Genomic DNA, 26,167 nt, shown 5'->3' with positions numbered 1-26,167 from the left:
GACCAAAAGCTTGCGGAATCTTCTGACAAAGACCATCTTTTTTCCCCAGAGCTCAGCCATGTGTGTCTAAGTTCACCAGTCAGACCATAATAGTTCCTGTGTCTGTTTTAACAGTTGTTTACAGTCCAAAGTCTATATCCTCCCCCCCTTCACTATATCTCAACTCGTGCTGCCAGATGGAGCCCTCCATCTGAATCAGGGACCGTTAAAGCCTGTGGACCGGTGGAAATTCCCCTTTTCTGATCCCGCGCCAGTTCTGCTGCCCGACCTTGATTAACGGTGTCCTGGAGCATGAAGCACACACGTACAGAAACAACAGAATGCTTATTTTGGCTTAAGCAAACTTGTTTACTGGACTTGCCATCAGTTTCTATTCAGCCCTGCCAACAGCGTCCTGCCTCCTGACTTGTCTCTGAGTGGATTTAAAAGTCCAAATCTTATCAGAATAAAGTTGAAATGGTTTGAAAAAACATCAGGCATGATTTGCATGCATCTATCTCTTTAAAATAAGCTCTTGCAGCATTCCTTAGGGTCAGAATGGTTTTAATTGCCTTCAAAAGATGATGCAGCTTTACACGGTTGAAAAACACACATATTGAAAAAACACAATTCACAAAAGGTATAAATCATACAAGGAAGTGCCTTTAAAAGTCAAGATATTGAACATCAAAACAGACATTTATCTAATCAATACATACAGTTAACTGCAGCATGTACAAAGAACCAAGTACATACGTGATACACAGGGCACGTACCAGCTTCTGTCAGTGGAAACGGTGCCAACAATGTAGCCAAATGTGTTTACTGACAATATTGGTGCTGAAATTTACAGGAGAATTGAATAATTTATGGCTCAGTGAGTCTTTAACGTGCTGGTAATGCCGCTGCGTAACACAGACATAAACTGTAAAAATATAAAAAAAATTCTAGTGCTTTCAGTCAGTTTCTGAAGTGTTGCATAACCTTAGCATCAGGTGCTTGATAAACACTGACACAAATGCTTTTGAAAATCTACATAATCTAATATTTGTCTCAATTACATGCCATTACTAGAAGGCTTTTTTTAAAAGAAGAAGTTACATGTTCCTCTGTCAGGCTCGGCTGCCTCAATAATAACAGCTGACGGACTGCTGGAGTTGCCCTTATCCATTTATTTTAAGTGCCGCAAACATCATATTATATGACAATATGAATAAAAAGAGCTGATAATTGATGCTGAACTCCACCAGTGAGCTACAATCAGTCACAACATCCCCTGACTGGTGGTATTACTGTACACTAGAGGACAGGCTGTCATCATGCTCACTGTCCCATGCAAGTTGACGTTAGCTTTTGTGCTAAAGGAAACAAAGAAGTCGCTGTACGCTGCTGCCTACAAAGCTGAGAGCAGCATACAGCTCCAAGTTACGCACAATTGTTCTACACACACATGCATCTACAACCTTGTGAAAGAAATATACAGCTGCTGAAAAGTGTAAAGTCTACAAACTTTAAAAAACATTGCAGAGCATCGACTGTTACAGAGTAGCTGTAAATGTTACACATGCTACTTTACTTCATGGATCATTTCTCCTTTAAAAAAAAGAAAAAAAGAATTGTATCCAGCTTAATTATTCAATATGGTTTTACTTGAAACTCTTGTGATCTGGGGCTTCAAGGCATTCCTCAAATCGCTTCTTGGTTTTTATCCTCTGAGGTTTGGCAGGACGGTCAAGGACGCCAACAGCCTTCCAGTTCAGAGTGGTTCAGTTACTGTTTGTTGTGTTGCTCTGGCACTCTGACCCGCAACCAGTGCCGCAATTACCCCGGTATCTGCAGCTTGAGCTGGGTCCATTCATAGCCTGATAATGTCGACAGCTTCTTTAGGAAGGCCCATCGTGTTCATATCAGTGTTCCTTTTACATAATTTGATGTGCCATTTTCTGGTTTTATTCACTATTCCCTTTTGGTAATAGTGGTAAATACTTAAATAATTATTTGAAGCCTTAAATTGGAAAAACATCATTCCAGCCAAATGTCTTGTAAGCACTACATATTCATAAGTTAACACTGTAAAAGGAGGAACATCAAGAGCATCAACAGTCACAAATGTGGTTGGGAGAAGTGTGAATTGCAGCGTGGCTGTAAAAAAAAAAACCTGTGTAAAACTCTCTAACTGGTCTTTTATAATACTGGCTTTTAGAAACAGACGTTAAAAATTGTCACCTAGTCAAAATATTATGATCAAAAAACAGTCATGGTGAGGATCGAGTTGAACGGTTTCCACCATGTGTGACCTAATAACGATAGAAAATAATGATAAAAACAATTATAGTAATTAAAAAAAGCAAAACCCACCTAAGCTAAAGGTCCACTACTGCAATACACAAAGATAGCTGCGATCATTTTGGCCAACAGACATCAAACATTTGTGTTTTGAACACTACAATGATTTTTCCATGAATAATTAAGGTAAGAAGACATGCAAATTTTCACAGATAACAAACAAAAAAAACCCCCAAGATGTAAAGCCTGAAGGATTTATCAATACATAGAACCAATGGGCTTCACCTACATCACGCAGGTCTCCAACACCCAGTTAAGGTGTAAAAGTTGGTTTTAGCACCCCCTACTGGCGGGTGTGTGAATACATTTCGCACAGGTGTTTATTCATACCCTGTAAACCAAAAACAGGCATACAGCTACATTATTGTTGTTGAACACTAATCTCAACAACAGAAATATTGGATGGCTTTGTTGAGTTGGATCTGAAATCTAGAAATCTAATTGAATCTTCCGCTATAGTTTAGCCCCACTGTACACACTGTAAAACAAGTTAGCTTCTGTTTGGTAGCTACGACACTTAACTGGAACAGATTCTACATCCAGCCAATCTTTAACATCAAATGAGGAGTCATTTAAATTGATCAGAGCTGATTTTAAGGCACTTCAGCACTTAAATGTCTCCTACTTTTTTTTTTTTAAGTTGAAGGGAAGTGGCCTTTTCTCTCACCTTTGATCCATGCCCTTTTCTTTTCTGCACTGTACGACGTGCATGTTTGTCTTAATCCAAAACTTGTGTTTTAACGAGGCTACATTTCGTAGATTTGACGATGGCGTTGATGCAGGTACGATTTACAGGATTGCTCCAGTTGAGAAGCGGCGTCTCTGCTAACAACACGAACTCTGCACTCCGACGGAGCAGGGCTGTCAGCCGCTGATGCCTCGCAACATTTCACATAAAAGCTTTAATAGTTCCAAACAAACAGTCTCAATTATGGCTAAATGGAATGAAAATGTTGACTGCAGAAAAAGGCCAGGAGCTATTAGACCGCAAATGTCGGGAAGTAGTACCAGTTTACGGAGGCAGCACAGATGAGTCATTTGTTTATTTATGAAGTCCTTTTACTCATGAAACAAGATTGGTTTTGCCAAACCTGCCAGGATCTTTGGTACATGGACGGAGATTATTTCTCCGATCATCTCTGGGAAGCTGACCTTGGTGGGCAGCGACTGAGCCTGCACAAACAGGTCGAATGTAAACTGATGGAGCTTCTTCACCGTCTGGAAGAGAAGCGGGAGAGAACACGAAGATGGCCGAGGTTAGGATGGCCAAACGCTGCTTGGACAAAATGGAGATCACAAAAACGCCCGCCTGAGTTAGAGCAGAAGGCAGCGGTCTGCTGCATCTGAGGTTTTAGGCAAATTAGCAGAACAGCCCTTCATGTTGCACTCTTTTTCCTTCTAAAGCTAAAGGTTTATTGTTGTTTAGCGTAAATATTCTCCCTCAGCTGATCCTTCTCCTGCTGAGTCTCACCATCTGCAGGGAGTCCAGGAGCCGGGTTAGCTGGTAGAACCTCTGAGAGCAGTTGTTGGTCATCCGGTAGCTGGCGATGCGGTCCAGCTCGTTGATGTAGGTGAGCCGCAGCTCATCGAAGTACTTCTGACTCTTCAGCCCCTCGACCGGAACTTCGGAAAAACAAGACAAACGCACTTCAGTTCACGTCTGCCGTCCGGCTCCTGCAGAAAGCTGCTCTCGTACTTACGGATGCTGAAGAGAATCAGGGCCTTCATGCACAGGAACTCTTCCTGAGAGATCTGCAGCAGCACAAACTCCTGCGACAGGTGTCTCATCCGTATGCAGTGCTCGTACATGGTGGAAAGCTGCATTCGATGTCTGCGGGAATCAAAAGATCACGGTGGGAAACGCAGAATACTGAAAACACAAAGTCCTGAGAGGCAAAGGCCAAATCACTTTACACTTTGGACATTTGTACTGAAATGTAGAGAAGACAGATGTCAGAGGTCAGAACCAAATTCATTGATGTCATAAAGGAGGCGGAAGCAGCAGATTATCTTTACAATAAATCAGGAGATTCCTCGGTGATCTTTGACGCCCTCGATGAGACGTTAGAGAAACCTAATTCTCTATTCCCTAGAAAAGAATTTCTCTTTGATTGCCTTTGAATTTCAATAGTCATGTTGGCTCCTTTTGAAGTAATATCATCATATTTGATCAGATCTTTCCTCTCCTTCATCCAGAGTTATTTCAACAATCACAGAGGAGGACGAAGTTTGACACCAGCCAGCAGGGGGCGACGGAGATGCCTTTTATTCCATCTCGTCCAGTCCAAGGTATTGCAACCCTGTACGTTAGGATAACAAAACCGGCATCAAAGTATTAATGTCAGTGGACAACGTGATAACAACCTGCACAATAACGTATTTTAAATCATCTTTCTTTCATCTCGTAACTAGGAAGGAAGGAACATTCGCAGCAGCTGGTGCAGCAGATCTTTGACATGGAAACCTGTCCTCCAGCAGTCAAACCGTGCGCTAAGATTGATGTGATTGTGTCGGTTTTCACAAAGGGGAGATATATTAGTGATTTTTTGTATTCAAAGAAATGGCCCACATTTTTCCTCCTTATTTCATTTTCCAATTACAATAATAGGCCTTTCACTCTGAGAACAACTTGGCAGGAAGCATTAAGCAGATGATTAAGAGCACTTGACACCCATTAACACTCTGTGCTCACAAGACTTTCAAATAGCTTCAATTATCCTTCTTTCTAAATCAAGGCCTCTATCAGCCCTAATACAGTCTTCAGAAACTGCTGATCCAATAGGCTCTGGCACCGGTACTTTGATGACAAACTTCTCTCGTAGAATCAAACTTTCTGTGCGGGTTTTAGTTTTTCATGTGGTCATGACATGAATCTCTGAAGTGGTTTCTGTGCTTTCTGCAGATTTGCACGAAAGCTGTGTCACATACAGCAGGAAAACTACAGTGTGATATGACTGGTGTGGGTGTGAGGGGGCGTGAGGAAGAACAGCACAAATACTCGAGTAGGAATCAGTGCAGTGTAAAATATTTCCCTTTTGTATAGACCGGAGGCTGGCATCCTCATGCACAAAACATGTCGAGAAAGCAAAGGTTCCGGTGATAGGACACTGAAAAAAGCGCTATTTCAAGGTGTGAAAGACAAATCAGCACCCTCACGGCATCTCGCACTGCTAAAAATATGCCAAATAACGATGGAAAGTGATATAGGACTTTATATAATGAGAATAACCCCCCTCTCTGTCTGGTAAGCCCACTAAAACAACCTCAGTGAGGCTAAAGTAAACAAGCTAAAATCTTAATAACGCCAAAATCACCATCAGGTATGATGTTAATCCAGCTTCCGTGTATCCATATGGTATCCCGCTGACTGGCAACTGTATCCAGCCAACACCGAAACACCTGCTCTCCCGACAGGGATGAACGTTCTGAGACGAGGGGAATAATCTCCACTCAGCTAATGGTTCCTGGCACTTTTCAGGAGCATTTGCATGTGAGGCTGAAGTGCGCAACAAGCAAATTAATTAATAACTAAAATAGTAACGACCTAATAGCTGTCACCCTCATTACCGTTCCCACAGCTCATCCAACGTGTTGTTGATGTATTACTTTTAGAGTTTGGTGTCATGTTTGAGGGGAAACACGGCGATGGTGGGAGGCAGAAAAACAGACTAATGGACTATTGGTGTTAATTAAGCACCAGAATTTAGGACAAAATAAGCATCACCCCCTAACAGCTGTTAAACAGCTTTATGATAAATATAGCTAAACACAACTTAATCCAGTATTCGCCCATATGCTGGTGACAGTCTCTCTGTCAGTGATATATGATCAACTTGGTTAAGAAGTTCGTTCATGTCAAATATGATTATTATAGTCTGCACTGACAGGAAACGGCCCGGCTGAGGGCCGCCTTGGTTTAGGCCCATAAAGGCTCCATTAAAGGCACATTCAGGATTTCATAGTCAATTAAAGCAACAAGGACGATGCTGACAGCAGTTTTCTGCATTATGCATTATACATATAGAAGGAGGAGCAGATGTTTATATCTGTATATAATGTATATAATAGAGCGTCTCAACCGTTATCTTTGTTGCAGTATTTCAGCAGAATATCTCCAAGATCTGAAGGATTCTGGTAGCTTATTACCAGACGTGCATGTGGACGGAGGGTCCCAACGTTTTAGATGGAGGAAAGCCTGCAGACTGCTTCATCGTTAATGTTCTCATTCTTGAAAAGAGCCAAAAGGGCAGCGGAACAAAGTTGTAGAAGAAGGTTTCGGCTCTTGTGAGCAGTGAGGGGAGCGCACGAGCGGACTGTGTTTGCTGCTCGCAGATAAGACAACTAAAGAGGAGAGGAGACAGCTTTGGTTTTTACAACCGTGCCGCTCGGAACCCTGAAAATGATGGTGCTGCATTATATCTGGAGTGAATTTTCACTGTCAGTCACTGACAGCCTGAAGTCTGGAACCCATGCACATCATCATCGTCATCATCATCATCATCATCATCATCGCCATCATCGTCATCATCATCGCCATCATCGTCATCATCATCATCATCATCCATTTTCTTTGTCACCGCTCTGCAGCCAGCTTCGTCTGCTACCTGTGTGAGCTCTTTTGTCTTCAGTTTGGTCTTCCATAACCACAAAAAGGTGCTTAAATAACCTGAAGAATACTCCATTTTATATTTATTTACTTATATTTCTTCTCAGCATGTTTAGTTCATGAAACGTCTGGAAAGCTCAGCGCCGTAGCGTCGAAAATCGCCATTAATCTACTTCTGTGTCCAGTCATACGCAGGTGTTCTTGAATGTACCTCATTTTTGATAAGAACAATCCTTTAAGTTTACATGACAGTAAAGAAATGCCTCTTTATTGTCCATTACTACTATATAATAATTTGTCTCTCTAAAAAGCAGTTGCTACTACGAATCCTTGGCAGGAAACATTTGATGATATTAATATTCCTCTCATCATCCACAGAGAGCTCTCCATCCTTGTCATCTGTCATGAGAAATATTCAGATGAAATCAGCTGTCTGCCAGAGTTTTAATGCTGGAAACTACGGTCCCTCACTTTAATCTCAAAGTCACAAAGAAACAACTGCAGAGGAAATTGGGGGAATATGGCCCTAAAAAGCCCGGGGCCGTTTCCACTTTGCAGCCTTTTAGAGGCGCTTTTGTGTCTGTGCACGGGCAGGAAAACAAATGAGGGGATGACTGACAGAGGAAGAGACGAGGACAGACTGTACACCGCATCTGCATTATAAGGCAAAGCTCTGCACGCAGAAACGCACCGATTGTGAGCTCAAATTCGAATAAAACCAAGAAATGAATTGCTGAATTTAACATCATACATACTCGTTGAACACAAGATCCGGGGCAAAGTAGAGCATCCTCCCGTTGACGTTCTTGTAAGACCTCCATCCCAGGGCAAACACCATCACCCCCATCCAGGACTGCTGAATGACCGTCATTTGGTCGTCCACGTGGAGATTTCTGAAACCTGGGGACATGCATTCACACAACGAACGCTGTAAAACAACGCTCATTATCACGTCGTGCTGGGGCCAGGAGCCTCTCAGGGCCGCAGTTCAGTTCAGCTCGATTAAGTTCATGTGAGCATCTGTGCGCATTCACATTCTACATGCTCGTTATCAAATTATGTGCGAAATATGTGCTCATACTGGACAACAGCGGCTCACAGGTGTTCTAAAAGGGTTTTCATCAGGTTTCTCTACAGTTAATTTGTGTTGTTTTTTGGTAATTGTGACTCAGAAGCTGCAATTTATCATCAGTTCAGTTCAGATTATTACCGGGACTTTTGGGAGAACATGAAAATACACTGAATATAATCAAACCAGGGGTTCACAACCAGGGTACTCAGTCACCATTAGTGTTTTTGAAAAAACAAAATAAAAACTCTAAATCATGCAGGAATTAGACATTTACTGAGACAGCAAAGCTCCCCCTGCAGTACTTTGTGACCTTTGAGTGCCCTAGAGTTTGGAAAGCATTCCTCAGTGTAGGTCGACTGTTCTTCCTCCTCTGGCGTTCCTCCTCCAACTTCCCAGGCCTGATTTTTACCTGACTACTCTCGACTGCTTCTGAGATGACTCTGGCCTGGGAATCATTATGATGTGACCTCAGACACCTGCACCTCTCTGAGCTAAATAACCCCCTCTTAGCCTTTTCTTCCTCCTCTTCCTCGCTGCCCCACTCCATTTATTATTTCCATTTGCATCTGCTGGTCATTACTGTAAGCAAGTCAGCCGCAGCAACAATGAAAAATGAGGAGTTCTGTGACTGTACACTAGTGTTTTAAGCATTTCCCATTGTCCTCTTTGTATATCACCACCAATCTGTCCAGTCACTGCTGACCTGCCTGATTATATGTGGATAAATCTGATGATATTTGCTGTTTTAGAGTCCAGTAACAGTAGGATGCTGAAGCTGTCTGCAGTATCAGACTTTGTCTCTGTTCCACAACCTCTGACAGCGTCCTACCTGGCAATCCTTTGGCCCATTTGACCACTTTAACCAGCTGCCTCTCTCCCAGTTCATTCAGGCTGGTCAGCAGGGTGGCCGCTGAGTCCGGCTGGCAGTAGTCGTGTCCCGCATTCACCACCTCCGGCTCAATGGACTCCAGGATGTTGAGGAAGACCACCTGGGAGTTGAAGGTGAGGCCGGATTTTGGAGAAGCATTGTGGATGACCTCTAAATCCTGGACAAGGTGATCTTCTTCAGGGTTTTTCTGTTGTCCAATTTTCTTTAGTTTACGTGCTACAAAGTGAAGCACAACATTTGATCACAGCGCACTGATTTACAATTCTGCACGCTCAATTATAGAGATTCAAGCAGTTCGAAGTCTCTCAGCGGAGGTTTCATATCTAATTTTTAATTCCTGTTTCTAATGTCTGAACTTCTCCACTGCAGCCGTAAACGCTGCAGGCACAATGAACAAACACTGATCCAGTCCCGATTCTCCACTGATGATCACGGTCTCACCGTGACACGGTCATAGTTACTCGTACAAACAACGCTGTCATTCATTCATGTCCTTTATTTAGAGAGCAGAGTTTTACAAAACGATGGCTGACAACGTTGGATTTTACCCGACCTTTTAAAATGAATTTCAGTTATAGACGACGACGCAGGCTGATCCAAAAGCTCTGGAGATATTCGATTATCTCAGTTTAAAAGAAAACTCTTTGAGCAGATGAGCCTTATCTGGCAGAGGCAGAGTGGACACTGTGTGTGTGGTTTCATTTACCTGGAAGGCTCTAACGAAAATGTCCTAATGCAATAGAACAGTTAGTAAATTGAACCTAAACCCATATATCTTCATTAATATTTGACTTTGATTGCCCACTGGCCTAATTTAACAGTACTATGACAGCCTTTGACAGCTGCATGCTCATCAGGATCAGAATTAGTAAACAGTTAAGAAGGGCCCCGGACTGAAGCAGTTACCATCAGTTTAGCAGCACGGCCTCATATTTCACAGTACTCCTAACATTAAAGGAATCCAACTGGTTTCTTTGTGTCTAGAGAAACGGCGGCATCAAAGCATCATCTTAAACCATCACTCAGATTAGCACCGTGCAGCTAAACTGCCTTTAATCCAGTTGGCCTCCCAGCGAGAGCAAATTAAAAAGCACATTTGAAAACAGCTAAATGCGGTGTTTTAGTGCTGCTTATTTCTACAGCTATTATCATTTGCACAAATAAACAGTTGCGCCTGTTATCTTTGAATGACAGCTCTGACAAATGCCATCTGTGACACGTGCTGCATAAAAGTCAGCGTTAAACGATTTGAGAGTTGGAGTTTTCCCCTGCAAAGTTTTTAACGTCGGGGTAAAAAACGGAGGGATGGATTATTGGTGATGATTATGCACAGTTGAATCCATTTTCTCAGTGTTGACTGAATCTAGAAATGAAGCGTTAATTGTCCCGCTCCAGCCTCTCACGGCGTCGACGTGGAGACGGTCTCATTAGAGCCGCCGCCTGGCTTTGCGCTTCACTAGGATAAATATTGAACTGCCATTTATAGACGTGACTGGAGCCTCACTCAAAAGCAGTGGAGGTGAAAGCAAATTACAAACTATATAAAAAAAGGATTATTTGCAAGTCTCACAATTCTACAACTGATCCAATAACAAACATTCGAAATAAAAGTGTTAGATTAAAATTTCCCCCCGGAGATTTTAGGCAGCGGTCTGATCTTTGCAGAGAACAGCCTGGATGGCGATCAAATTAGGATCCCTCGCAAGATTTAATACTAACATAAACCAGATTGAAGTTTTCCTTACTGCTGTCAGCTCATCGGCATATTCAATTATGCAAATTGCGCCTTTACTAATTTGTTGCCAGTTGCCAGCGTCTAGTGTTACAACACTACAATAACAACAACAACAACCCAATAACCCTTTAGATATTTGTTAAGTGGAATTCTCTGGTACTTAATACCTAATATTGTGATATTAACACAAGGGGGTCCCTCCTCCCTCTTATGTATGACAGTTATCTGATTATTTGTCCAATAACGACCCCAAAAGTTTATTATTTATACTGAGAAGATTTCTGTATGCACAATATTTCCCACACCTGCGGGTGATTCTAGAGATCGTAGCACTCTAACAACACCTTGCTGTTTGTGACGTGACTGTTTAATGCACAGAAGTCTGTCATCGGTGATTGAAGTGACATTTGAAAAGTCAAAACTTCCAAAACTTGTGTTTTAGTAAGCCCTTCTTTTGAAATTTGGTTGGAATTTGGCAAATTGCGAGACTCATCACCTCTAAATTAAGTCGCTCCTGTGTGTAATTTATGCTTCGATAGACAGCTCGTTCCAAACTTCAAGCAAATCAAAAGGCATTGCGTAACACGAAGGAGATCCAGGGCTGAAATGCCATATTTGATCATGTAATTAACAGCCTGGTAATAATCCAAGGTCTAAAAGTTAAAACCCATCTCACATTCAGTGACAGGTACCAAACTCAAGCACAATTGAATTATAAGAATCTGTAAGTGTGACAGGAAATTTGAATTGTACAGCCTTGAAGTATTTTGAGTGGTGATAATAACACCAAATGTTTCTTCCACTTTCTGTCATTCCCTTCCACCCTGTAAAATGCTGCAAATGAATCACATATCTGGCTTGAGAAGGCAAGTGAAAGGAGGCTCTTTTAAGCCACCAAAACTAGTAAAGGTGTGCCTTTTTACTTACAATCACAGCATTAGATCACATTTTCCCTCCATGGGTTTTTCAGCGACTGGTGGCAAAAATTGCCAGCATGTCTGCGGCTTTAATTCACATGTCTCATGTCAGCTTTGTGCCTCCAGCACAATTTTCACCGTTAACAGAATCAGAAAATGGAAGAGAGTGAAAATTGAACACGGAACCAAAATTAGCCCACTACATGTCAATCTTTACAGCCTTAATATGACGAGCAGGTCTAGGTGACAGTAAGGAGAGGTGAATGGAATGGGTCTAAATTGCATGGTAGCTCAGTGAGGGGCTTGATTATCAGTAACATCCCCCATTGTGATGATGCTGCAATTGAAGGGAGCCAGCGGAGATGTGTGGTGTGGAGAGAATAAAGTACTCGCTCTCGGGAAACCATTAATAGTTTAACTTTTAAGACTTCACTTTCTCGGTCCGCGAGGCTTTGTTCAAGCAACAGGCGGCGCGCGTGGTTCGTTCCAGTCCATACGGAGTGGATGCATGCGCTTCCATTCATATACCACACACGCCGCTTATGTCCAGACATACCTCCGAGCGTCATTCCCGCTTCGAAACACTTCCTCAGCCGGCACGACGGGCAGTTCTTTCGGCGCAGTTTATCAATCGTGCAGTCATTTTTGCTTGCGCACAGGTATTTCTGTTTCCCTGCGTCGAAATAAGATGTTTGTTTTAGTCATTTGGAAAGAAACCTAGTGAGAAAGGCCTTCAAAGTGGATCGTTAAAGGGTGATAAAACGGCTGGCTCACCTTCCGCAGCCCTCTTGAAGAAAACCTTGCAGCTGCCACAGGTGAGGGCGCCGTAATGGCAGCCGGAGGCCTCGTCGGAACAGATCAGGCATGTCCTCTGTGGTGGAAAGAAGAACTCCATGGGGTACGTGTGTTCTCTGCCGGACTCAAATCTGCAGCCAGAAATACTGGATGAAACAGGAGCAGATACAAAAAGCTGTTGACCCTCGGTTTGCTGGTATTTTCCGATAAAATCTGTCCATTTTTACAGAGCGAATGTTAAAATGAATCTTAAATTGGACGTATTTGTTATCAACATTTTTGTGTTGCCTGTTGTAAGATTAATAGCCTATTTGGGACATAAAAACATCCAACCATGAACTCCTTCATCATCGTCCAAGTCTGTAATTACCTTTTACTTATTCAATAGTTTACTGACTGTAACCACAGAACAGTTACTGTTCATTGCCCAGAACTGTGCCAAGGCCTCTGAGCCAGTGATTTAAGTAGGGCAGAGAGTGTGATGACTGAGGATGGTGTGGGAACGATTCAAGCATCAACACCAGGGCCACTGGGCGGAGGGTGAGGAGGCACATTGGCCGCCTGGCTTCAGCCTTGAAAGCTAAGAGATTGGAAAAGCCTCAGACAAAACGTTGCCTTGGTGCGACTAAGATATCAAAGCTTAGCGTAAAAGAGACAAGGATGACGCTTAGCTCGGCAGACGCATTAAGATTAAACTTGCAAACTTAAGTGTTGCAACAGGCCGTCAGAGCAGACTTCATTTGGCTGATCTGAGCTACATATCTACAACAGAGCGGGCGGGATTTAACGAGCAACGACAGCTTTCACCATCAAATATACATCTGACGCCGCCGCAGAAATCGGTAGCAAACATCTCCCGTTTAGATTAATAAGGAAACATTGTTCGATGCACCTGATGGACTCGCGGAGAGACTTTTGGAAGCAGCCAAACATCCCACCGCCCCCGCTGAGAGAAGGTCAAGACTGTCGAGAGTCAACCAAAAATGATTAAAAGTCAAGCCTGGGATGAATCACACGCTTGATTTATCACCAAAATAAAATGGCTTTCGTAGCATGTGTTCCTCTGAGAAGCAAGGCTGCGATCTTTATGAGCGTGTAAATGTTGTGAGAGTTTGACAGTTACAGCTCCATAATCGGGATGAACCCCGGCCAAGCCCGAGGCCAAGGCTGACGGGAAGCTTCAGGGCTGGTACTTATAATCATTTTCATTTTATATTTTTGTACTTAAGGCTTAATACTTTGAGACTTAATGCTTTACAAAGGACTCAGTACGTAACTTAGTACTTTACAGGGGATGGACTTTATTGACAGAGACAACAGATTATAAACTAAAATGACTATTATTCACTAACATTGGCTGCATTCTTTGCAACCATAGTAAACTGTGCTTGCAACAATATTGTGATATAATAGTTACACATTACTGGTCTGGCCTTGTGTTAGTATTGAGAGTCTCCTCTGAGAAAACAGATCTGGATAAACCTGTCCTGGACATCAAGAAGAGGCCAATACTACAGCAAGTGCTCTTGACACCTGATAAACCGGCACTTTGATCATTTAGATCCTTTATTTAGACAACAGATCCCTTCCAGCCTCATCCTCCCGTCGGAATCTCCAGAGCGACGCTTAAATCCAGTAACTCGAGTGTCAAACTGCTTCCAATTACAACAGTCTGCTATATTTAAACTAGGATCATCTCCAGGAGTCTGACCATTGTGGCACATGCACAAATACTGTTGTTTGATAAATGCAGGATAGTTCAGTCATATTAACTAAAGAGATATGTTTATTAGAAATATCTGCCTTCATGTGCAGCTAATTTGGTTTTAATTTATAGCTCTTTTCATTCCAGCTGTGATGCATTTCCATTTTTTTCCCCCTCAGTGGGAAAAACGTTCTTCTGTCATGCACCAAAATTAAACAAAATGGGGCTGGAGTGCAGACTTTCAGCCTTAATTTTAGGAGTTCCACAAATAAAATATTAGGAACTACAGCATTTCACACAGCTGAACTGTTGAGGTTACACGATCGGGGGATCTGCTTCCTCTTCACTTCAGAACAATAAAGTAAAAGAAGGTCTGATGTGGAATTCTCTTACCATGATATTTAGGTCTAAGGGGAGCTCAGATTGTTCATATGTTCAGAGGAAATCCAGATCAACATGCTGGAGACAGCCTGTGCAGATTTGTAGGCTGGTCACATTCAGACAAATGCTGCAAAAACCGACCTTCCCAGATGGACTGTGAACTAAACACACACACACACCAGGACTCTGTGAACACAAAGAAACTGAATTTTACTCTAATACTAAATTCAATCACCTGATCCAAAACCTCAGCAGAATTTTTCTGCTGAAGAAAAATCTGAAGGCATAAAAGGGCTTAAATAAGCAGCAAGTGAAGACAGCTGCCAAGAAGGACCGACAAACGTGAGACTCTGAATTTGCTGATGTTAATCAGCTCCAGACATCAATCAAAGACTCTGGCGGTTTCTCAATCAACGACCATTAAATGTATCATGACGTGAGCTTGGACAAGAAGTGTAAAGCCCGTGAAAATGCAGGTGCAACTGGATTATTCCTGAGTGGCAAAGGTCACGCCGTGATTCCCTTAGACCGAGACGGGGCGTCCTCACATTAGTTACATTTTCCTCAGCGGCCCGACAGACGCGGCGTGCAGGTAGATCGCCAAATTTACGGTCTGTAAATAGATCTTAGCTACTGCGCAAGCCCCATCGACAGAGCGCTCCTCCACTGTTGGTCCCCCGCCGCGCTCATTGTGTAGATTCTGCTCAGCTTCCCTCAACACACACACACACACACCAACGAGCACGCATTGGTGGTTACATTTGCATACAAGGTCTGTCACTCAGCCGACACGTAAACTGCAAATCAAAGCGCAACCTTCGCCGGGCTTGACAAACACCAAAAGTGACATTTGTTCGTTCATCCGGCAAAAGTTTAAGAATTCTTCTCAAAGCTGAAGGAAAAGCTAAATGCTCTAAATGATGTAAGCCTTCATAGATTCGACCTCTGCCCGCTGTCTTGGGGCACTGTCAATACAGGGAACGAGGGTTTACACACATTGATTTGGTCCCTCTTTGTTCCCTGGGGGGGGGGTAGCTGAGGCTGTCGGGGACTGGGTTGAGAAGCAGCGTCTTCTTGACCCGGTTGCAGACAGAGTATGGAAGGCAGAAGTACCTTTGAGCCCCCAAATGCTTAGATAGGGCCCTGCAATGACTTGTCCAGGGCTGTACTGGGCCTTTGCCTGTATGCAGCTGGGATAGGCTCCAGCCCCCCACCCCCACGACCCCCGCAAGGGAAATAGCAGTCAAGGAAAAAAGAATTCATTTCATCTCTGATTGTGCAGCAAAGATGAGAGGCCAAGCAGCAGGTGCGCTTCCAAGGCATAAGAATGTGTACGTATTTTGGTAAGGAGACATAAAACAACCCCTCAGAGTTCAGTCTGCAACAAATAATGCAAATAACTTCAAATGAATTAAATCCATATTAATGTGAAAGATCAGACTGATCATTTCTCCAACTAAGAGGAAATTTTGTAAATAATCCAGCAGATTTGAAGATGGAGCTGAGTACAGGCTATTACTGTCAATATCCAGCCACCCTTCCCTTTTGTTTAAACCCAAATCAGGAGCTGGGCTGCATCTAAGACCTGTTCTGGGGTTCACTCCCTCATCAAGTCCAGAGAATTCAGCAAACTGCTGCTCGGGAAGAACTGCGGGATTGTGGTGACTGTAAAAGGCCCTCGTACTGGGCACTTGCGAGGATGTCCTGCTTGTTTCTGCCCATAGAACACAAATCTGGGAGCCACCATTTCCAAACAGGCAGATAGAAGTCTGGGACCTCGTGAGATCACCGATCTGAATCCAGTGTTGGGACCTTCCTCTACTTCACGATTCTGCACCTGGCTTCACTTTCAAATCTTAAACTCCTGCCAGTTTCTCCAAGTTCAGATCATTCTGTAGGTTTGTGGAGTCTCATTGCACTGACCTTTGACCCTTGACCCAGTAAAGGCACAACCAGTGGAATAAAGGGGACGACCATGTCAGCCGGGAACCTCAGCTGCCTTTCACTAACCTGACTGACTTATATATGGGCCACACAACTTCAGCAGAAAGGTGAATTTATTGTTGTTCCGTCCACTGGGAGTTTGTATCACGTTTGTGTAGAACCAGTCCACACAACCACAGCGGTAATATCCTCTCAGAATAAACTTGAGTAGCCTCTCAAACCCACGCCAGGAACGCTACGGAGACAGCTTCACAACCTTGATGCAGACTCAGCCTGCAGAGATCAATAGGTTTATCATCCACAACCTTTTAATGATCGGCATGGAGACACAGGCAGAGCTTCAGGAGGGCGTCCAGGTGATACACAAGCATGACAACCCACCCAACAAACACGTGGGACAAGCCTTTGATCGATCTATCTATCTATCTATCTATCTATCTATCTATCTATCTATCTATCTATCTATCTATCTATCTATCTATCTATCTATCTATCTATCTGTGCGTGTGTGAGAGCATTTTACTGACATTTAATCCTTTACTGGAGGGAAGAGATGATGGAACACGTGTGGTCTAAGAGAACCTGTTCTTCAGTAACCACGTATTTAAAGAATGAATGTTAAAAAGAACTCGATCTTAAAACAACTTTAGCAATATTTATTAAATGGAATTTTATGCATTTTCTATTTTTCAGCGTCTTTAATCTGCTTTTCCCCCCCGCTTGTTTCATTGCTTTAACTATAGTATCAACTTGGCGACTGGACTAAAGGGACGCACGACAGACTTTAACGCTAATTGGGCCAATTGTTGTTGTTGTGGTTGTTGTTGTTGTCTCACCTGGGGTCATTGTAGGCGACTTCAGACTTCATGTAGCTGGAGTTGGGGTACGGGATCTTGGCCATCCCTCCGTAGTACCACTGCTCATGGCGCACGGCGCTCCGCTCGTATGGATTACATAGCGCGTCGTTGGCTCCGTTGCTGTGTGCGCTCACGCACTGCCTCCCGTCCCAATATTCGGAATTGTACTTTTCATTAAAGGTGTAATTACTGCCCAACAGCACTCCGGCACTTCCAGGGACTTCCGATTTAATTTTGACGCCGTAGTGTTGTGGCGCGTAGCCCCCGAACTTGCTCTCCGTGGCTTCTGCGATGTCGCTCGGCTCATCGGGGGGCTTGTAAAGTCTCTCTGGAACCTGGCCGAAGTGCGCGAAATTGATGTGCGCCGAATGCGCATAGGGACAAGACGCGGCTCGCACCGAGTCCAGGGGATCGATCTCCTCCGGGACCAGGTCATCAGCTTTGCACAAAGTAAACTTAGTATCATCCGCGGATGTATGACTCAAAGTGAGGTGGTGCGGAGGCGCAGAGCAGTCTGAACTTTTGAACAGCTCCACAGGTTGTTTCTGGCCGGGCTGGGGTCTCTCATCGTGGTACTCGGCAGCGTCAATAGCCCGAGCTCCGGGAAATTTGACAGGCACGGCCGAAACTCCGAGCAGGCACTCTCCCCTGTCTCGGTCGTTTGCAGAACAAGCTGGGAGAACCGTTTCCATGTCGGCCGCGTCGTTGGACTCCATGGCCAGTCCCAGAGACACAGACACCGCTTTGCACAACTCCCTGGCTGTCTCTGAGATCGTGGCACAGGCTGGAAAAGAGCGGCTGTCGCCCACGCGGCTGTCAGCGGTTAACTCCTCCTGAGGAGCAGCAGCTGTTTGACAGCAGCGTTTCTCCATGTCACACACCGCGCGTCCCGATCCATAAGTGATCTGCGCCTCGGCGCCGTTTCTCAGCCTGTCGGCACAGTTTCCCGCTGGTTTCTGAGGGAAAAAGATTTCCTCCAGGACTTGCGCCATGCTGGGAGCGCTCACGCCGCCGCCCGTCTGCTTTTTCTCGACCCCGAAACGAACGCTGTTACGAGATAACTGTCTGTTAGTTTGGCTCATTTCCGAGCAATTGATTATTTAAGCAAGAGCCCGGAACTTTGCGTGACAGGTCCGATCCTAATGGTCAGTGCCAAACTCTTCGGCAGTGGAAACCGTAAAGGTCCTGAGAGCGCGCCAGAGTCCCAAACTCCTCCTAAACTGAGATCTTCCGATTCATGGACGATCAACTCCGGTTTGCGTAAAAGTGGATTCGGGAGAGGGCTGTTGTCAACAAAACCACTGTACCCAACGATTGAACAATTAAAGCCATAAAACAGAAAGGTCAGAACACCACATAGCCCACACACAAAACCATCTGCTGCCTTTTTGAAACGAGATATTTTTCAGATTTTTCCAGACTATTGGGGTGCCAGATTGAGGTGACTGTTGTCACTCAGGGAGCATCAATAAATAACTTTTTGTTGAAATTGAGTCGATGCTCGCATTTTATTCCAGTCAAGGGTTAAATTTCGGTCTAAATAGAGGCTTTCACGGTATTAATTAGATTATTAAGTATTAAGTATAAGTATTAATTATTATTAATTTTCGCGAAATTAATTTAAAAAAATCTGATATCAGAACGACTTTCACTGAATGTGACTAGTTTAATTTTAGTAAGTTTCCGTCGTTTTATTCCTCATTAAATGAATGATTTGGAATCTGCAGATTTTCTACTTCATCTTCAAGCAGCTTTTAGTTCATTTAAATGCAATAGTTACACCATGTGTTAAAGGCATGTGAGAGGCACCACCAGCCAGGGAGGGACCAACTCATAAGGGTGGAATCTAAATATTGAAATCTGTCAACAGACGGGCATCAGGATGACTGTGGAGATGATGACGTATATTTTAGCAGCTCAGGTCAGTCTTTAGTGGTAAGAGCTCAAATTAACCTGAGCAGGTGCAACTGTTTCTCCAACGCTCCTGAACAAGGTTAACACTCTTCAGCACAGCCTGGGTGCTTAAAACACATCTCACAGGTCTGAATTCTGATGGAGACCAAATGATAGGGGTTGTTTTGGCGCTCAGAAGCTAAGAGCTCACTTATAAGGCCGGTTTGTGTGGAGGAGGCCCCCGTCGATGCTGTTGATCTGTTAGAGCCATTTACAGCAGCAGAAGTGTCTGTTTGTCTTGGCCGATTGTTGCAGAGTGAATCATTAACCTTTCATGAAACTCTGTAACCATTTGTCCATTCGGCCTTCGTGTTGGATTGAAGAACTCTCGTCCCGCTGCGCTTCCTACATTTCTGTTTTCAACTTTGTAATAGTGTGGCTGAAGAGGAATGAGGAAAGAAAAGGGCGACGAGAGCCGCTCGAGGGGCAAAACCGAAGCCTTAATCGTCACCATGATGTGAACAGAAATGAGCTGGATTATGATTGGCTGCTTAAAAGCTGGTTGACTGTGAATCAGGTCATCTTTTTGATTGATGAGCTTGATTTTTTGTGTGGTTTAAAGGCATTTCCTGATGCATCAGATGTCCCATTGTGAATGAAAGCTGTCACGGTTTTGAGTCCGCAGCAAATCGGTCATTTTGACCTCTACGCTGCGGTTAACCCGACTGTAAATCCACCTACGGACGTCCTGGTTAGGCTGACCTCGCTCTGCCATGAGCCTGTGCCGTAAGTCCTGCCTTCAGGTCTCAGTGATGATCATGGAGATGTTTCCTCGTGGAGCGCTCCCGCCGGGGCCCTGCACTCCTGTAAAACACACCAAGACTCATAGTGGAGCAGAAGGTGCTTGAGGAAGTCAAAGATGACGACCGTGGACCAGCCTGAGTGGAGCAGATGGACCAGCTCCTCTTCAGGGCTCTATAGTCACAAAGTCTTTGCCAGTAGAACTTTCTGCATTTTTGCCTTCACTGGGAATTTCCCATCCACTGATTCTTTCAGGCAGGTTTCATCCTCTTTAACTTAAAAAAAACTGGTTTATTTTTCTCTTTGGAATTCTGTTAATTTTTGTGGAATTCTGTGTTTGACTGCAGCCGGAATGTGGAAGAAAATCTGATCTGGTCAAACCATATGAGACTCTTTTTCTTCCTTTTGGTGTCCTATTTTACACATGGTCTGAGTTCGGTTCCCAAGATCCACACATGCATCTTATCAAACGTGACAAGTCCTGCCCTTTTGGTGCGTAAGTCCAAATTTAGGACTCTGGTCTTGGGTATGTGGCCTTCACTTAAACATGTTCACACTTTCTGCCAAGTCCATAAATCCAGCTACAGTGTGTGTGTGTGTGTGTGTGTGTGTGTGTGTGTGTGTGTGTGTTCACATGTCCACAAACACACACACAGTTTGAAGGTGCATCTCAATGAGGAGAAACAAACAAACAAATGGTTGTATATTATGTACATGTATGTATATGAATGTTATATTAATCATTATAGTATGTTTTTACTATACATTAATATATGACTGTCCATGATGTTGATTTGGGATTCTTTTGTTAATAGGAGTGACTTTACAAAGAAGGTTTTTCATTTTTGTTTTTGGGGTTCTTCCAGGACAGAAACAAGAGAACAGAGGGTGAGGACATGGAGGAGCTAATGTGCATTTCCTGCGTGTTTTAAAGGAGAAGTCACATTGTCTCCACCTTTTAATGAGACTGTTTGACTTCTGTGTAACTGCGAAGCTGAGAATGTTGGATAATCTTCTTATTTTTTTAAACAGATCAGTTTAACTCACTTAATCTGATTTAACAGAGATACTGGAACATGCACCTCAAGTGTTTGGCTGAATATTTTTATTTAGCTGTGTATTTAAGACTATTTGTCTTGAAAGTTTTATTCGTAGGATTGTAACAGAGAGAAGCGGGGCCCTATTTTGAGTTGGCTATAGAAGCCAGTGACCCAGACAGCAGTCCCGTGTTTGGGTTATGGTGCATATGTCCGTTGTCCTTGGTGCAACGGCGGATCTCACTCTTGTTTCTGTCTTGACTGTAAAAGTTTGGCCTTTACACAGATTCTGACAACATCCCTGTGAATCCCGAGTGTGTGAAGCGGCAGCTGCGAGGAGGCGATCCAGCCTGGGTGTTTCTGGCACGGCGGTCGCTCCCGGCGACCCAGTGCAGGGCCGCGATCCCGAGGGTCTGCGTCAAGGCTCCGCGTGGCTGGTGGAACCCTTGGATCTGCATGCACACACACACACACACACACACACACACACACACACACACACACTCTGTCCGTACAGTTACAGTAGGTTTGAGCGCTTCTGCAGAGTCTCAGAAAACCAGGCCGGTGTTCTTTTTGCTTCCTTGTGCATCTTCCGCTGAAACAGTTTACACAGTTCCACGGCGCTGACGCGGGCTAACAAGAGCCAGCGTTTAAACCTGGACGCTGCCTTTTGTTTTGTCTGTCAACAGTTGTTACAGTGTTTTTGTTGCGCACCTTCCAGAACACAACTGCCTGCGTGGGGCGTTTGTAAATCACCTCCAGTGATTTAGACGAGGTTTGAAAGGTTTGGGAAAAATAATAGCCCGAGTACAGTTTCAGTGAAGTCATAACAATTTTACTGCGCAAATGAGAAGAGAAAAGAGCCTCTGCCCAGTCTGCATTCCTGCGAGTAAAGGTCCAACATTCAACCACCCCCCCCCCCGCCTCTCATCCAGAACTGTACAGGTTCTCACAGCTACAGCAACAGCAGTGAAAAGAAACAGGGAATTTTTTGTTTTGTTTTTCAAAAATGGTGAAAGAAAAGAGTCACTTATATAAATGAAATCAGAATTGCAGCACTGCTGCTTAAATAGGCTCACTTCAAAGAGCTGGAGCCCCGGCCGGGGGACCCCCGTGCCGTCCTATGAAACCTTGAATTCTCACTTTTGCAGGTTTTCCTCTGAGGTCTCAGCCTTGGCGCGCTGCCTCTTAGAAGCCTTGCTTTTTTCTTTGCCTCCCTCTGCTCTCCCACACATTCTTTACTCGCGTTCAGCTCCGTAATTATAATATCATCTCTCTTCAGAATAAAGAAAGTGGAGTTATCAATGTGAGTGTCTGAAATGTATGTTGGGAGTCCAGAACCTCAACCTGCTGCGAACAGAACCTTTTAATGTCACCGTACCCGGGAAGCCACCCAGCATATGGATCTGAGAGAATTGTGGAAGAAAAGAAGAAAAAAAAGCTTAAATGCAGGTGTTAGATGTTACTGTTCTTATCTGGGACCATTCCGTCGTGGCCTTCGTAGAGTGTCCTCCTGCTGGAACAGAATTCAGTCCTTCAAGAGGGCAGCCGAGAAAAAGAGGATATGACCTAACAAGAATCAGGCTCAGCTCATCCTGCTCAGCTGCAAACAGTAATGGACTCAAAGGTTTCTCATTCCTACTTTCCTGAGGTCGTTTCTGTTGCTACAAATCATTAGCTTAATCTCTCCCAACCTACTACATAATGCTGATCCCCCCCCCCCCTTTTTTTTTCTTTTTACTGGTTTTAATTTGGGTATAAATGGTGATTTTTTTCCCCCCAAAAACACAACAACAGAGGAGTGGCCAACTCTTTGAGCTATTTGCTTCGCCATTTTGGGGGGGGGGGGGACAACAACACTATTTTAGCCTCCTTTCTTCTGAAATCAGTGAGCTAAACAGTAAAAATGGCAGACAGATGCTGCTCTGTGATGCAGGGCTGCAGCTGTCACACACACCCACCCACCCACACACACACACACACACACACACACACCCACACAGACCACCTCCCTGTGTTAAAGTCGGAGCAGGTTGTTGTGGTGCGCAGGAATGAGGTTTCGTGTGGACCAGATGCAGGAGAACTAATATATTTTGGCGAAGCTTAATGAAAGCTTTTCAGGGGGCAAAAACTTGGAGATGTGATCTGTTAAAAGCCTACAATCAGGTCAGGCTGACACTGCATGAAATGTACTTTTCTGGCAAATAACAGGTTTTAGCGATACACGTACGTATGTTTAAGGTTGCGTTACAGCTGGCAGCTCCGTGGGTCACTGCATCATGGGAGCACCTGCAGCACAGTCAAAACACGGCACACAAATACCCGTTTACCAGTTTGTTCTTAATGTCCAGGCCCTGCGCGCCACAGACGCTCCACTCAGGTGATGGTTGGTGCGTGCAGCATCTCCGTTCTTTTCATGTCAGGAAAAGTGCTTAATTGAAGTGTAGAGGAAAAAAAGAAGCAGAGCCTTTTCCAGCTGACATCCAATCATCTTTAATGGGATAATTACCAGTCACACGCGTCAGTGACGAGACGGTAACACACTTAAAGCTCAGGGTTCTCCTCACACGGGGTCTCCCGCACCGGAATGAAATCCTTGTTTTATGGCGTTTGTCATTCAGATAAAGGTGGACAGGACCGGAAATCTCTGCCCTCAACCGTGGAGGGTCGATGCCCGGAGGAGGGAAGCAAATAACAAAAGGGAGGGGAAAGGGCTGTTGTTTAAAATCTCAACAACTCACCGCGGAGAAAGTTTAGGGGTCGATGAGGTTGTTTGTCAGGGCGGTCTTACTGTGGCCTAAACCACACAGAATTAAATTACCTTTAACCCAGAGCCTTTGGAATCACTTGAGGAAGCCTTTCTGCTGCTGAATGGAGTCCATGTAGCAATCATACTCCCTCACGACGCACCAGCGGGTCTCTGGAGGGCCCTTTCTCACACACGTGGCTCTTTATTCATTTATCTATATTTACGAGGACGCTCTGGTACATTTAAAAGGGTCGGCTGAAGCAAAGTGGAGGTCGTGTCAGCTGACTGTGATCAACAGTTTGATGAGGAATCACACAGTAGGTCCCCATCTGAGGAGCCCACGGAGACGGTTGCCTTGACGCCGCAGCGGGACAACTTTTAGTTAATATTCCTCCATCAGGAAGGTTTGGGAAATGGTTCGCACGGTTGAGATGTGAACCGATTGAGACAGTCGGAATTGGGCGAAGGTTTCAGGCCCTTCGGCGTCCTCGGCTCTGGATCAGAGCCAGCTGTAATTTAGCGCATTATAAAAAGAAATGTCACCTCCACAATTGAATTATCTCCCTCAGTTAACATCAATTACAAATGTGGACCCGCGTTTTCAGCTCAGCATATCTGGAATGTTTCTTTCACTTTGTGGCTGCACTTGGGGGGGGGGGGTCTTTATTTCCATTTCACTGAACTTACAGGATGCTATAAGACTAGAACAGCAACATCTCAGAATAATAATTTATTACATTTTTCTTGTGATGTTTTTGTGCTCCTGCCGACCTCTGACCCCACTGGCCCTCTCAGCTATTGACAGCTTGTTGTAAATGTATTTGGATGATTCTCTGCCTATTCTCTCTTCTACCTGTCCTCCCCCTTCTCCTTCTCCTCCCTCTCTGCCCAGCGAGCCATCAGCAGCAGGGACCCCCCCCCCGTCCCCATGAGTCTGGTCCTGCTCAAGGTTTTTCCTGTCAAAAGGGAGTTTTTCCTGCCGCTGTTGCTCGTTGGGGGATTCTGTAAAGCGCCTAGAAACAGTTTTGATTAAAACAGACGCTATATAAAAGAAGATGATTTGATTTGATCATTTATTGATTTGTCATTTGTTTTGGGACCGGACACGTCTGCTCCATAAATCAGAATATTATTTCTGTGCTGAGCCTCTTTTTCTGCAGCTCCATTGTCTCTTTGTACTCACCCAAATCCCCGACACAGTCAAAAATCTCATTCAAATTGAGTCCTGTTTCATGAAACGTGACTCCTCATAATATATAATAATAAGAAAACTCGTAAAAATATTACGAGACCATGTAATCCTTCAGCCATTTTTTCTTTCCACGGCAATTAACCATGTCTCCCAGAAGGATGCTTGGCTTCACCAGACACAAGTCAGGGTGACATTAGGAGTGCAACACTGACAATGAACAAGGTCACGCTGCACCGCCGTGGGGGGGGGGGGGGCAACGCTGGGGAGGTTTGCTTTTGTGGAACATCAACTTATATGGCAAATTCACTCTATTTCATTCCAATATTGTTAGAAAATGACAGGGGAAATGGAAATGTTAGTCGCCACCAACAGACAGAATCTGTTGGGTGTTGCCACAGGACTGAGGAATGTTAGCGAGAGGTTAGCGGTGGGGGGGGGGCTGGCAGGGAGACAACGATACAGCAGCTGCAGGCAGGGATCCAAACTGTCAGAGCAGCCCCTTAGCAGAGACTGGCAGTGAATACACCCTCCCACGGTGCCATCTTCCAAAGAGTACCGACACATCTTGGACAAAGAAGGACCAGGCTGTGACCCGCCCTGACAAAGTCAAGAAAGGTGGGGGACAATCGCAGAGTCTCATCTGGAATCCCCCTCTGCAGGATAAAGCCCCCCGTTCTCAGTTATTGGACTCATCAAGACACATTAAGCCAAGCAAGGGATTGGTGGCTTGAGCCCCCAACAGCCTGAGGGTGCTTCTAGGGAGGCACAAGGAGAGAACGGTCATTTTCTCCACAATACTGGCGGCTGGTGAAAAGCCCCAATCGCTCTAATGCACTGTTCTCCTTAATTCATCCTTCTGCATGCAGGTCTGCTGGCCTCAGAGGGTCTGAGTGGAGCACGTCTGTGGCTAATGCACAGCTAATTGAATGCTGAAAGTAGTCTAGGTTGACCACTTTTTTGGTTATAAATTTACTGTAGTATTTCCAAAATGCTGCGTTGAGGGGAACAGGAAACTACAGCTTCTATGTCCCCTGATGAAGGAGAAAAAGTGTTTTGTTTTGTTTTGTTGGATTTTTCTCACAGGCAAATGCGACAATCAAATCTCTTTTTAGTGTGGGTGGCAATCAAAAACGTTATGATCAGTTCTCCTCCAAAGAACAGGAACAGTTAATGCAAACAGCAGACGAGGGCAAAAGGTCAACTGCGAAAACAAAGGGATTGAAGGCATTATGACGATTTAAAAAACAAACAAACTCCAAAACCAGTTTT

The 26,167-nt window shown here is 44.3% G+C and overlaps 1 protein-coding gene across 2 annotated transcripts; it reads right to left on the bottom strand.

The window, feature by feature from the left end:
- Positions 1-526: 526 nt before the first annotated feature.
- Positions 527-18,594, bottom strand: ar (androgen receptor). 2 transcript variants are annotated; one of them, XM_029848260.1, is made up of 8 exons: positions 17,206-18,594; positions 12,319-12,485; positions 12,101-12,217; positions 8,833-9,108; positions 7,687-7,831; positions 4,026-4,156; positions 3,797-3,948; positions 527-3,543 (listed from the first exon to the last, which is right to left on the bottom strand). In XM_029848260.1, exons 1-8 carry the CDS (start codon positions 18,306-18,308, stop codon positions 3,385-3,387), a joined length of 2,250 nt encoding a protein of 749 aa, XP_029704120.1. In that variant the 5' UTR covers positions 18,309-18,594; the 3' UTR covers positions 527-3,384. The 2 variants fall into 2 exon arrangements, with proteins under 2 accessions (XP_029704120.1, XP_011609787.2); XM_011611485.2 differs by having other exon boundaries at positions 3,385-3,543; positions 12,319-12,470; positions 17,206-18,308.
- Positions 18,595-26,167: the final 7,573 nt, after the last annotated feature.

Source organism: Takifugu rubripes, chromosome 15 (genome assembly GCF_901000725.2).
Source record: "Takifugu rubripes chromosome 15, fTakRub1.2, whole genome shotgun sequence".
Taxonomy (NCBI): domain Eukaryota; kingdom Metazoa; phylum Chordata; class Actinopteri; order Tetraodontiformes; family Tetraodontidae; genus Takifugu; species Takifugu rubripes.
The sequence above is the reverse complement of the archived record's forward strand: the minus strand, read 5'-3'. Positions and strand labels throughout refer to the sequence as shown.